Genomic DNA, 14,223 nt, shown 5'->3' with positions numbered 1-14,223 from the left:
TGTCAGATACAACAATAGAAAGATATGTTTTAATAAATACAGTTTGTAAAGTACATTTCCAAAGTTGAGCAAAAAAATAAAGAAATTGTTTGATTCAAGAAAGCATATGTGTACCCTTTCAACTCTCCCTTTTGGGAGAAGAACTGAGAAAAGTGGTTATTATTTGCTGATTGCAACAGTAAATTAGGAAGACTTCATTAAATCTAACCAGATTGTGCATCCTGGCAGCATTTCCGTCCAGTTTTTGCACTAGATAAAGTATGCAAGGGAGAAGTTTGATTTTGAAAAATTGTAATGGTGAAATTAAGACAGCATTTAAATTTAAGCATCTGCATTGTACAGTAGATGTTATTGGAAGCGATCTACAATATTTTATAATGAAAACTTCATGATACTATTGCCATCCACTAGAGGGCTTTTTAACTCTCCTCAGGTTCAATGAGTCACAATCAGCTTTCACACAGAGAACCAATTTGACACCGATTCTCTGGGTTTTTTTTCACCTCAGCCTGGGTAATCGGAACTGACTCTATGAGTACGCACTTCCTCCTGCCACAAATACCCACAGCTGATGTGGTGCCAAGCCTGCCTAAAAGATGCCAGAAAATGTCTGCACAATATTTGACATAAGCTTGCAGGCATGCTAAACTAAGAGAATATGTTTACCATATTTTCTTTGTATACCCCCTTAGATACCTGCTAGGTTGCCTGTAAGCTTTTCCCTTGAAGCATTAGGGCCACAATGTTTACTATAATGTTTACTGTGATTGCTGATTCTAGTCTATACCCTTTATGTCATAGGGTTGATAGGGTTACAATGTGTAGTGTGGTTGCTAAGGAAAAATTCACATTGTGTATGTGTGTGTGTAATGTGGCAATGAGTGAGTGAACACCAGGTGTTAAGAACAGAGGGAAACTGCAGGGAGTTTGCCAAGGATAGGCAAATCAATGAGATGAAAACACACAGATAACAGGCTGTGACACTCACATTCACACAAAAAACACATACTACTAATAGAGGAAGTAGCCAGTTGTACACCGATGTCAATGTCACTAGCAGAATGGGCGTACATCCCCCACAGACGAACACGCAGACTCACACTGAAGCGTTTGCCACACTGTTTGTTATTCTCAGTACCTGTCCTTCTTTCACAGCCACAGAAACTCACACAGAGAAACTGAACAAACACTCCACCACTTTATACCTTAACTATTAAGACTCAGCAAAGGCAACTGGGATTGTTGTTCACAAAATGGTGAGTAAAACCTTAAAGTTTTACTTTGATGCCTTGTCAGTTTTATTTGTAGCAACACCTTTAAGTAATCACTTCATCTTGTATGAGTTACTTTGACATTACTACATGCATGATTAGAAAGGTCATGCTAACATTGACAGTTTACTTGTATGAGCCTGAACTACATTACACAAGGCAATTTAAGCTTGCAAGCTTTTTTATCAAATCATGGTTCCTCTTTGTTTTTTTCTGTAATTTCTCAGCGGGTCATCAAATGTCATATGGATGTGCTTAAAAACTGCGTATACAGCTGCATTTTTATTTATGTTTGCAGCAACTGTGAAACAGGAGAAACATTGAGTATTCAGAGCAAAATATACTTCACATAATACTGACACTAAACAAAAATGATAGATTGTGTGTTTTTCAAAGTGTTTTTCAGGAGTTTTCATTACACTTGGCCTTTTTGACTGGTGACAGTACGGTCATCCCATTTACTTGTTCTCTATTACCGTAATCCTGAGAGGTCTTTCCAGTATGTGACATAACTTGCAGGTTTTCACATAATTGCAGCTGCAGTCAGTATTTAGAGAAGCAGTAACTGTATCGTAAAGTACAGATTGGGTAATTTATAGTTAACTGTGGTTTAGAAACAGAAGTATTCTGAGAGAATCCTCTTTTTCCCCCCTTTGTATTACATATTCAACCACATAACATGCTTACACAGATAGATGTTACTGGCAATACCAAGAGACACTCCGCCCAAGACCTATTTTTGGGCATATGTTTAAAAATGTAATAGATATTTGTGATAGTGTATAAAGTACAAATAGTAAAAGTACAATTTAGTGTTTCACCTTGGATTCCATCAAATTAGTTGAAAATACAATTAAGTCTGGTCAGTTGAGAACTGCAAGGTTTTGTAAATGTATTCATAAAACCGGAGAGTTAATCTTAAAATTTGCAAGTCAACTGTAATGGGTTTTAATGTCTTTTTTAAGCAATCGTGTTTCTTGTAACAAATTAAAAACTAAAAATAATTAATATACAGACATTTTAATAGAAGTGTTAACTGGTTTTAGAGTTACATAGGGCATGTGTACTTTCTCTCACTTTTACTGTTCTGCTGTAGGAATATGAGTAGCTGTGTGTCCTCATGCTCTTATCTCCACTTCCTGGTATGGTGTCTCTGACTCCAGTCAAACAAGTCTCATTAAAATAGGTGTGGCTGCTACTTGTCCACTCTATTATGACAGTTTTTAAAACTGATACAGGACTAAACCTGCTACTAAGACTTATTTTGGAAGTATTTGCTTTAAGACAATGGAGAGAGAGAGAGAGAGAGAGAGAGAGAAAGCATTATAGACAGGTAGTTCACATAGTGTGAACCATAACCACACAACCACCAGGTAACCCCAGACCTGCTATTTTTATCCTTTGGAAAGCATTTGTTGGCAACAATGCACTATTGTATACAGCACAGAACAAACAGGCAGATATATGCCTTTTTTCAAACACTTTTAAACAGAGACCGGGTTTTCATTGTAAACACTACACAAACAGAAGAAAATGCATTTAGCTACAAACCAGTTGCTGTTAGAATTTCTCCAACATCAGAACGATTAAACATATATGATTCATTTATTTCATACTTTTCAAAACCAAGCCAGGGAGTCTGTGACTTGAGAGATGTCATTTTTTATGTATCTACAATGTGGATTGCAAGTCAAATGGGCAAATAATTGCTCTGATTTATTTACCCCTGCAGTCTGCTTATATTGCTTTGAATGCCCATTCTCACCTTTGAGCCACAAATGAAGTTTATATATATATATATATCAATCTGGCAGGACTTTTTGTCCTTGGTTTTTAATTCCAGAGATTATTAGGCATTTAATAATGGGCTCATTGTCATTTTCCAATGATAACATTGTCACACAAAGCCTGTAATTGATGGGCATGTATTCACATACGTCTGAGCCACGAGTGTGTGGCTCACAAAGTGTTTTATAAAAACTTGTGTATATGAGTGGTTTGCGAATGACCTAAGGGTAAAAGAGCAACAAGTTAAATGTTCAAACGAGTAACCAAATAGAAAGCATAATCTTCACACAGATTGGTCAAATTGAGAAAGAAAATCATGTTTTTTAAATTTCTGGAACTCAATTCCTAATTATGTCAGACCTTGATGAGTGTATGTTGTCCACAGTTATTCCCATTTGTTCTGTTTACATTCTAGCATGGGTAGGCTAACTTTATTTTTCCTAGTGTGAAAAAAAATTGTGATTTTAAAACTTTGAATTTTATTGATTAATTTTTATCGGATCTTCTCTCATCCTTTTATAGGAAAACAAGTCTGATGTTAAGGCCATCATGGCCCGCTTTCAAGCGAGTGGGGCAAGCACAGATGAGACTTCATCTACACCAGCTGGACGGCCCAAACAGCCCCTGCAACCAACTCTCTCCTCTGGCCCAGCCATACAGAAGAAACCTGTCTTGGAAAGTCTCTCAGGCAGTGCAATAAATGTTCCTCCAAAACCATCTTTCCTGAAAAACACAGCATCTACTAAAAGTGACACAGATGCACACGAACCAAACAAAGCTAAGGCCCTGGCTAGCAGATTTTCTAACTCCCAGGACGACAGCAAAACTTTTTTACATAACAAACTGCCAGTGAAGCCACCTATTTCACAAGCTTCAGAAGTTAAAGGCCCCATTCAGAAGCCTCTTTTCAATAAACCACCCCTCAGCTCTAATCTGTCTGAATCTAAACCTGCCTTTCCTAAACCGACCCCAGTAGTCAGCTCCAAGCCCAGCTGGGTGAAAGAAGACAGTGGTGGGGGGACAGCAATAAACACCATCCCCACACCACCCAAAATACCTAACTTGCAACAAAAACCAAGCAGCAGCATTGTGAAATTATGGCAGCAAAATGAAGAAACAGCAGGAGGGAACACAGACACAGCGAACAAACCTTCACCTCTGGCCAGCACTGCTTTTAAACCTCCCTCTAACCTAAGGACTGCTCAAACAATGTTCAACAAGGAGAAGGACAAGACAGAGGTGGCAGAGAATGGTGTGGCCAGTAAACCAACCCTCACTTCTACTAACTCTGTTCCTCCTCCCAAACCTCCAGCCACCAAAAAACCTAGCTTGAAAAAGCCGCCAAAGGCCTCTCCTCAAACTGGCATCGTTAACGGTGATGCTACATCAGGTCCAAAGCGCAACTCTCTGCCCAACAGTTTAGCTCTTGGTCCTGCCCCTGCTAAACCGAACCGACCTCCCAAAGTCAACCTGGAGAGCTTTAAAAGAGGTGCTGAGGCCTCTGATGATGGTAAGTTGAACTTGGGTATATATAGTGTACTATTTTTATAGTAAGTGTGGTCACAGATACCACCAAACTAACGGTTTTAATGTGTGATCACACCTTTATTGTCCTAGATGCAAAACTTGTTTTTCTCTTTTTAAGAGGAGAAGAGTTACAGCAGGGAAACTTCTGGCAGCCAACAAAAAATGCATGTGGCCCGATGCACAGATAGAAATACCTCAACTATTTGGCCATGCTTGAATCATTTGTTTTCCATTCTGTGTGACACTAATTCGAAATCTATCTCTCCATCAGTGTACAAGACAGCAAATCAAACACTGCCAAAAGTCCACATAGTTTTTTAAACAACCTCAAGCTTTCGCTAAGCTGAGCCTGACCCTTCCTGTCAAGCAAATTAAAAACGGGGCTGTAAAAACGTTGTCTTGTGACTGTCTGAAAAAAGGTGTTCCTCTTATTTTGGTGTCTCAAGTGCATTTCCTCTATCTCACTCACAGCTCCGCTCTGGACAAACTTTCTTAACGCATTTCGTGTCAGAAGTGTGAAAAACGGACTTGCTTCACACACTGTGTGTGGTTTATAGGATGTCAGCAATGTTTAGCCTGCAGCTGTTAAGTGTAATTTGGTTTATTGCAAAACAGGCACAACAAACTTTTGTTAATGCTTAATGCATTGCATCCCATATATTACTGTGTCATTTTCAACGTGTTTATGTCGTGATTCAAAATATTAGTAAAATATCAATGCAAGTTACAAAAATGCTGCAGCGAACTTCAGATAACAGAGAAAAAAGGCACAGAAAACCGCTTGTTCCTCTATTTGCACTGGGCAAGTTCCCTGTCCAGTTTCTGCTTTCTCCTCCCCCCTTGCTCTGTGCTGTGACAGCTGAGTTTATTTCACCACATGGGGAAGTAAGTTCACTGGTCACTTTGAACAAGAAGCTCTGTTCCTATACATACACCTAAACTGAATGTATTTCCTTTTTAAGGTGGAAGTAAATGAATGTCAGCTGCGTTAATTATAAAACAAAGGGAAATAATGGAAGACATAAAACAGAAAATACAATCCTGATATTCTGTTATAAATGTAAATTAAAGTTCAATACTTTACAGTGCATTCATTGGAAGGCACTGACAGGGACACTAATGACACTATGTTTCTGTACAGGTCCTGGTTTCAAGAAACCTATCCCAACTCCTTTAACCTCTCACCCCAGCAACCATAGCACCCACACTCAACCCCCTCCACCTGCACTGCCCAGCCTGCCACCACGTCATCCTGGAGCTATGTAAGTCACACACTCATTCACAGATATTTGCACAGCATAATGATAATCCATCCTAGTGTTCCATATAAACCAGCTTCAGTTAAAATCAGCTGTATCTTAACTTTGTTTTCCAGGAAGCAAGAAGAACAAGAAGAGTTTTATGATGATGTGGATGGACTCTCCTCCAACTCTCCTCCACCTCTGCCACCATCCACAGGTTTAGTTACCACACAACTTACATTTTAAGTACTGCAGGAAGACTATGCATTTGTATGTTGTACTGTTTATACAGGTAAATATAAATATATAGGTAAATAAAAGAAATAATGTACTATATCAGCCTTTGTTCAGACAGTAAATTACCAACAAACCTTTTATACTCTCAGTAAGTTCTGAGTAAGTATATCAACACATAAGATCAAATTTCCTTGTAATGTTGCTTAACTGTTTTTCTTCGGCAGGACACCCAAGTCAGAGGGCAAAGGTGAGACATGCTGCATTACTTTCATTTCCATAAATAGACATTTGCATGCAGATACTATACATGTGCAGATTTAGTCAGATAAGCACAAGCTCATGTCACTGGTGCTGGAAGGTAGATATAAAATGAAACCCTAGTATGTTAATAATGTTGAATTAAAGCACAAAATGACAAGTTAAAGTTTAAAATAAAGGATAATGTAAATATAATGGATGCTTTTGAGTGTGTAAAAAAGTGTGTAAATAATGTAAAATTATACAGTTAGCGCATTAAGTCAAAGAAATAATTTATAGACCCTACAAATATGATGTATTAAAGGGATAAATTGAATTCTTTTATGCTGCTGTTGTTTATATTTTCCTCTTTGTCTTGTTTGTCTTAGGAGGAGAATGATGATGATGACGGGGAGATGTATGAGGATCTTGATGAACGATGGTAAGAAAAAAAATCTATGAAAATCCCCAATGTACATTTGACTGACCTAAATGTTTTTAAATTGTAAGAATGTTTAACAATGTCATTGAAATACTGTTCACTGTACACTTGATTTTACTAACAGTAGGCTCTGGTGGTTGTTTTGCAACACTACAACTGTTCGCTCATTCACAGTCTTGCAGACTTTTGATGATTACAGCACAAATTCTATTTTCAATTTCTCATGCTCTTGGTTGTAAAAGGGAAGCAGCTGAACAAAAAAAGAAAGATAAAGATGATAAGGAGGAAAAGAAACGACTGGAGGCTGAGAAGAAGGAACAGAAGGAACGTGAGAAGAAGGAACAAGATGCCAGAAAGAAATTCAAAGTGAGTGAAGGAGATGCAGCTAAGCCTGCTAGGACACCTCACCTCTGAAAGCCTTATGATTTTTTTCTCTGAGAAGATCAATACAGTTTCTTTGCATGTTTGTGTGTGTGTTAGTTGGTTGGACCACTGGAGGCCATTCACCAAGGAAAGGCTCGTACAGATTGTAAAGGTAGCAAGACTGACCTTGCTCTGAAGCATGGCGACAGCCTGGACATCATTCGTGTTCAAGGAAACCCAGAAGGAAAATGGCTGGGACGGACGCTGGATGGATCAAGTATGTTCTCACCATGTTCTTCAATTTCTTCACTCATCTCTGAAGTGACTTCATCCTTTCGGTCACACCTTTAAACACGGCAAAAGAATGAATATCTCTGCATCATCTCTATTTTCTACTGTTCTCCTTTTCCCTTAATTATTTCAGCTACATAGCATCAGTTATGAAAATTGGACAATGTAAGGACAGTAAATCCAGCTAAATTTAATTTTGCTCTTGCAGTTGGCTATGTGAAGACTACTTCTGTGGAGATTGACTTTAACACACTGAAGAATCGTCAGCCTCAGCCGGCCTATGAACCTGAAGTCTACGATGACATTGATGTTGTTTCCTCTGATAACAGGTACTTAGAAACTAACCTCACAACAGTGATATGAACAGACAGTTATAGTCTGCACTGTGAAATAGTGGGATAATTACTTCTACTACTATCACTTGAGTGAGTGAACACTACAGTGACCATAGGCCTCACTTTACTGTTGATGTGGTAGTGTATCCATATTTGATTTAAAGTGTTGAAGAAAACTTGAGTGGCTGTTAATTCAAATTGTGGATTCAATTCAACTGGCTCAATTTAACTGCACTGTAACCAACAAACTTCCACTGCTCTAGTGTTAAACTATTTAGTCATCAAAGTAATATTGTCAGTGGAAAAATAGTTTCACTTTTGGAACCTGATTTACACTTCTCCAATTTATTGTAAGAAATGGAAGTTAACAAAGATGGCCAGCCTTTCATGTCTATATATTTATTTTCTATTTTCATCTCTCTCTTTACAGTGGTGTCAAAGGAACAGGAGGTACAATTTTATAATAATATAATTCTGTTTGTAAAAGATTTAGGAGTAAATTCTTTCACATTTTTTTTATTTTTTTTTGTCCTGTAGTTGTCCTACCACCACTACCAGGAGAGGGTGGAGAAATATATGATGATGTGGTTGATCCAAACCTGGAAGTCAGGTGGGAACTGAATTATTTATTTACAAAGAAAATAACTAGTCTAATATGGTTGACATATATAAACAAGCCATGCTAAATGCAGAGCAATTCACCACAAAAAAATCAAAAGGTAAAACAGAAAAGAGATGTTTTCATTGTTGGTTGGATTTCTAGTCCCCTTGGCCACAGGTCTTCTTCCGTAAAGCCTCGTGGCTTCCTGTGGATGTTTGACCAGAACAGACGTCGAACCAACTCTAAAGTGTAAAATACACTCCGTAGTAAGCCTGATCACAAATCTTCTGTCCCCTGCTGTTAATGCCTGAACAGTTCCTCTAAGATCAGATCAGCTGCAGTTTGATTATTGCAGTTTGGGAAACTGACATCTAACAATGATGTTCATGTGTGTTTGATAACAGATAATGTGTGATGTTACTAATCTTCACATGTAATCGGCATGGGTGTGATTTCTGTACAACTTTATCTTAAATACCGGCTTAACTGCTAACAAAAGCATGTTCTTCAACAAGAGTACTAATTACACAATTAGTTTGTATTATTTTGGGCTTCTGTAAATCGTACTGGCCTACTTTTAACTGATGATAAAATTATGCAAATTATATATAATACATTTCTTTTTCTTTTGTCATGTCAGAGTGCCTCCGCCCAGTCAGTTTACTGCAGATGGGAATTCAGGTATTACACACTGTGAAACTAGATTGCATAACTGAAAATATGATCAGAATTTCCAATTAACTTGCACCAACACATTTTTGTTGTAAAATGCCTACTCACAGACTCTTTCCCTGTGGTAATGCAGATCATCCAGGAGCAATTGATGAGGAGATATACGATGACGTTGACTCTCAAAATGCACCTCCTCCTCCTCCTCCTCCTCCCATCAGCAGGTACCACTACATTAATCAAAATGAAAATAAAACCCATCAGACCCATTATTTCAAATGTTATAATCCAGCACTTACTGCTTTCTGCTCTGACATATGTTTGTTTCTCTTTGAAGCCTTCCACCTATAAAAGGCAAAGGTCGAGCTGAAGAAATGGACCCAAAGAAGCAGAAGAAATTTGAAAAGGAGGAAAAGGACTTCAGGAAAAAGTTCAAAGTTGGTCACTTTATTATGTTTTAACCACCCTTACCATGTTATCCCCCTGTTCCCACCCTTACTACCTTTAATAGCTACTACTTTTTAATCTCTTTCAGTATGACGGGGAGATACAGGTGCTGTACCAGGCAACTGTCGTCCACACACTTACTAATAAGAAGTGGAGTGGGAAAGAGCTGGCTATAAGAGCAGGAGAGACACTTGACATCATTGTTAAAGCTGTGGATAACAAACTGATCTGTCGGAATGAGGACGGCAAGTGTGAGTGTTGAATAATACATATATTCAAGATTTACTAGCACATGCACTTTTTAAGATTAAACTTACAAATATACTATCCCAACATTAAACTCTGTATTTTACAGTTGGTTATGTTTCCACCAGCCACATTGTGATGGAGTAAGTACAGCAAACCAGAGAGAATCTAAATCTAAACAACATCACATTTGTACTGATCATTTTGTTTTTGTTTACAGTGATGGAGACATTTATGATGATATTGGAGATGGTATGCTGAGTTTCAGTCATTGCTATTTCTCATAAACAACTTTGCTCACATTCAACCAAAACCAGGTGACTGAACAGTATTTTTTATTTATTTTTTTTCAGACTGCATCTACGACAACGACTGAGAAGCATCCAGCACTCCCTTATATCTTATTCTCATGTTTTATTTATTATGATATTATTATTCATTTACAAATGGAGTTTCTTTAAGTTAGCCTCTAAATCAGATTGCACTGCCATGTAATTGTCACCGCCATTATTTATTAATTAATATCAGAATTATTGAAAACTTGGGGACATGTGTTTGGCGATTTGAAGATCTGGAGGAAGGCTACCTTTAAGTACTTTGAACAACAGGATACATTTGTTTCTCCAAAAGACAAATGCTATTTTGCTTACATCACCTATTGTTGAAACAACAGTATTTAAAAATGTTTGTTGCTTGTTTAATTTCCTCTTTTTGACAGCATTTTAAAGCACTTCCATAGTTGAGCAAGTCTTTGAAATTACCTATTGTATGCTTAAAGTAATACATAATATCAATATAATAATGTTACTGCTTTTAATGTAAATTTGGATTACTGTTATTATATTGAAGTGCTTCTGACATACTGTACATTTAACTATAAAATACAAACATGCACTTCTTCACACATCTAAATTTGTCCCTTTTCCTAAGAGAATCTTTGATCAAGAGCATTTAGACCTGTTGTATCTTGCTTGTAATCTTGAAAAGGCTGTGTGGGAGCTTTTTGTTGCAAGTGGTGACTCGGTAGCATCTAGTGGTACCAATCGAGAACTACAATAACTGCAAAGACTGCTGTGATTTTTATGTGCTGCTGTATCACTGCAAAAAATAAGACCCAACAGACAGTATACTTACACAGGGTAGAGTTTTTTTTTTTACAGATTTGTTTCCCTGTCACACTATCTCAGGTTAAGGTGGAAAAGATGGGACAACACATCTAATGGTGGGAACATAAAATAGATTCATATTACATGAAGTAATCCTTACAATGCTAAATAAACCTGAAGCCCCTAATTGCACAGAAGTTCTTCAAGATGCCAGAATTCATATGTTAAATATTTGAATATGGCTATGAATAAGGTTTCTTGTTTGAGAGTAGATATTGAGGTGTATATCTAAATTTAAATTTATTTTGTACTTTTCATTCTTTTTATTGCTAATAAAATGTAAATTGAACGAGTGTATGTTCATTATAATATATAACAAGACATTTTTTCCAAGTATATGCCTTTTATAGTATTATTCGTTTGTGTAATCGTCTAGCAAACTTCATATTTACTTCATAACTTTGTTTAAAGTCCATAAGACCATTACCTGGTGTAGCCGGGGAGTACACTATAAAACATTGTTAGTGTCTGTTACGCGTTCCAATTATATGCAGTAGAAGGAAAGAATGAAAGAAAATTGAAAGTATTGAAAGTAAATTTATATTGCAAAAACATTAAGCTAGCAGTCGGAGTTGACCACTGTTCTTCTTCTATGATAAAATAAAAAAACCGCTTCCGCTCAGACCGGAAGTCACATTAGCCTCACTTCATCATGGTTCCTCCAGTCGCAGTGTCGCCGCTCATTAAGGTAACAACAATAATACTCGTACAACAACTTTGTTCTGTTTTTTTCTGAATCTAAATGGTTTTCAAATGTATTAAAATACCGACCTCCCCCTCAGGAGGTGCGGATTTACAGCTGCTTTCTCATAGTTCGTGTAACATGCTCGCTTGTGTTTGCTAGCGGTGACATTGACAGGCTGTACAGGTGATCCTGGCTCCACAAAAACGGCTGTAAATCTCTCCGCATCTCTATGATGCTGTAATGTAACAGTCTGCCAACTAGCTCATATAACAAGTCTGCTGAAATATTTAGCAACGTCGTCTTTAATGTTATTCTTCTTTACCGAAAAGGTCAGAGAAAACTTGGACTTCGCCCTTCGCCATAAGTTTGTTTGCGTACAATTATTCAGGATTATTGTGAAAGCTGCGGATATATCGTAGGCACCGTTAAACACAGAGGAACAGAAAACATCTGGCAGACAGTGGTTTTTGCTACCTGCGAGTAAATGTGAAAGGACAGAAGAAATAATGTAGCGGACGTTTTCATGATTTAAAAAAAATCTACCTTTGGCAGCAGTTCATCGGTAAAGTTCCATTTTATACAGTTTGCAGCTTTACAGTGGGTATACGGCTGACACACTTGAATTACTTTGATTTCAGACGGCCAGATGGTCCGCCTTGCTGCTTGGTGTGTTCTATGGCAAACAGAGGTTTGGTAAGTGTGCGCATGCGTCAGAGTTTCTGCCATTATCCAGACTTAAAACGACACAAATGTTGAATATGACTGTCATCACAGTTCACAATCCTGGCTATAAAAGATGATGTTTTTAATTATTTTTAAAAACATTTTTTGTTGTAAGTCAACAAGTACCTCCATAAGTATTCTTATTGGACTTGATTGATTTTGCTTTTCAAAACATACATTTATAGAGAGGACATATGTAAACTTCATGCATAGCATCAAACTAATGAGCTGCTGCTTTTGTTAACCTTGTGAAGAGTACCTAAAGCCCATTGCAGAGGAGGAGAGGAAGGTTGAGGAAGCAGAGAAGAAAGCCAGAGAAGAGCAGGAGCGCATCTACAAACAGCTGTCTGAAGGTAACACACTCAATCTTTTGTTTTGACATAAGTCTGTTATAATTTGTTTTATTTACATAAAACTTCCTTCCCATTTCTCTGCAGCAAATTCTGACACCATCCTAAAATGAACCATCTCTGGACCTGTGTTGTTATATTCCAACCCAAATAAATAAAATAAAGAATATTTTTCAGGTAACAACCAAAGTTTTTTGTGTCATTTGGATTTCGTCTTAATGGTTAAACTTCTAATATTGGTGTAGAAAATGATATCAACACTGTTGAACCACCCAAAAAATATTCAGTCGGAGTGTTGCTAGGAGCCACAGTAGCTTAACACTTAGTGACAAAATTGTGCGTGCATGTGTGCGTGCATGGCCATGTACCTGTCCTTCAGCTGGAGATGAGCTTCGGGGAAGAGCATGGTTGTAATCCTGGCCTAGTTTAGCAGCAATCCCAGGATTGAGGTCAGGGGCCTGTAGTAGAAACTGCAGTGTGGACAGAAGCATCCCCTCAATACTCTTTAGAGTTGTGTAACCCTTATTGTTAACATCTACATTGTACTCTGCAGCACATAAATGTTAAGTGACTGCAGTTAGGGGCTGTGGTATATTACATTGTTCCTATAATATCCTAAGATAGTCAGAAGTCTATAATGAGTGAGTACCAAACTGTATCATGTTTCACAACAACACTAGTTCATCTTCAGTATTCGAGGCAATTCATTCAGTCAGTTACCTCATAAAAATACATTTGCTTTATTTGGGTCATCATTGTACACATGGAGCACATGATGAGGCAAGCTTTAAAGTACTGAACATTAACTCTATTTTTAATGCTATGGGTACATCCACAGCAAAACGAGACATTTATTACCTAATGATACACAATCATCTTTGATGCACCTTATTTTCATAAGTGTTATACCTTTAAATTGAGGCAAGCTTGATAAACTTATAATTCAGTAACATATTTTTTGATGACTCATTTGTCAATGCCTGCAGATAACACTAGTTAAAGATAAGCGTCTCTATTTCACCTAGGAAAATATTAATATATATATTTACAGGGAGGGAGGCAGTATGTACAAGTCATTACACAAAGCTTTTTTTATGCCGTCTCCAACAGCTCTGTGCTCGTGTTGTCTTCAAGGCCTGTAATTGCACTCCCAATGGCTCACAGCACAGCAGTGGTGTGTTTAGGTCTTGGACCTACATCAAGCTGATAATATGAATAATATTTTCTTCACGAGTTTTCTTTCACATAAAACACATAGTGGTTAGCTATAATAAATGCTTCTGTTGATCTCTGGGTGATGTGTTCTGGCTGAACTCAGCTCCTATTCAAGTTAGGGCCAATGGAGGGGTTGGTTTTTGAGTTCATATTAACAATATATAGCTCAAAGCTTTCTGGGGATAATATCCATCTCTCATCATAATGGATATAGATATTTATGTAATATCTAAAAAACACAGTATCACTCAAATGAACCTGTTTTATCTGGAACCACCTGGGTAACCTGATCCTTTTTAAAAAGACAGTTGTAAAACCTGAAATCTATTCTCTCACACACATACATACAGTATAAAGGCATCATGAGTAAGCATCTACCTGTGTGTTTA

The 14,223-nt window shown here is 37.5% G+C and overlaps 2 protein-coding genes and 1 long non-coding RNA gene across 4 annotated transcripts in view; 2 read left to right on the top strand and 1 right to left on the bottom strand.

Moving 5' to 3' along the window:
- nnt (nicotinamide nucleotide transhydrogenase) overlaps positions 1-7,421 on the bottom strand; it is a 36,391-nt gene extending 28,970 nt beyond the window's left edge. Inside the window, exon 1 of the mRNA XM_028417194.1 lies at positions 7,293-7,421. The gene's annotated coding sequence lies outside the window, so the exon portion shown is untranslated. The remainder of the gene's footprint in view (positions 1-7,292) is intronic.
- Positions 1,067-10,595, top strand: fyb1b (FYN binding protein 1 b). 2 transcript variants are annotated; one of them, XM_028417214.1, is made up of 19 exons: positions 1,067-1,256; positions 3,582-4,569; positions 5,728-5,848; positions 5,962-6,044; positions 6,289-6,311; positions 6,691-6,743; positions 6,986-7,109; positions 7,224-7,383; positions 7,606-7,726; positions 8,163-8,182; positions 8,270-8,342; positions 8,496-8,582; positions 8,974-9,014; positions 9,139-9,226; positions 9,340-9,439; positions 9,538-9,700; positions 9,805-9,838; positions 9,916-9,947; positions 10,049-10,595. In XM_028417214.1, exons 1-19 carry the CDS (start codon positions 1,254-1,256, stop codon positions 10,069-10,071), a joined length of 2,337 nt encoding a protein of 778 aa, XP_028273015.1. In that variant the 5' UTR covers positions 1,067-1,253; the 3' UTR covers positions 10,072-10,595. The 2 variants fall into 2 exon arrangements, with proteins under 2 accessions (XP_028273015.1, XP_028273016.1); XM_028417215.1 differs by lacking the exon at positions 8,496-8,582.
- An 884-nt stretch (positions 10,596-11,479) lies between these two features.
- Positions 11,480-12,808, top strand: LOC114443366 (uncharacterized). The gene is made up of 4 exons (XR_003671431.1): positions 11,480-11,549; positions 12,185-12,239; positions 12,524-12,622; positions 12,707-12,808. It is a non-coding gene; the product is annotated as an uncharacterized LOC114443366 (long non-coding RNA).
- The last annotated feature ends 1,415 nt before the right edge of the window (positions 12,809-14,223 follow it).

This window comes from Parambassis ranga, chromosome 12, assembly GCF_900634625.1.
Source record: "Parambassis ranga chromosome 12, fParRan2.1, whole genome shotgun sequence".
NCBI classification, from domain to species: Eukaryota; Metazoa; Chordata; class Actinopteri; family Ambassidae; genus Parambassis; species Parambassis ranga.
Note: the sequence above shows the minus strand (reverse complement) of the source record. Positions and strands in the feature narration are given on the sequence as shown.

Bases quoted from the DNA above. Each gene is read 5' to 3' on its own strand.
- fyb1b (XM_028417214.1), top strand. The intron at 9,227-9,339 runs GTACCACTACAT...TTCTCTTTGAAG, and splicing joins CCTCCTCCTCCCATCAGCAG to CCTTCCACCTATAAAAGGCA. The intron at 9,440-9,537 runs GTTGGTCACTTT...AATCTCTTTCAG, and splicing joins ACTTCAGGAAAAAGTTCAAA to TATGACGGGGAGATACAGGT.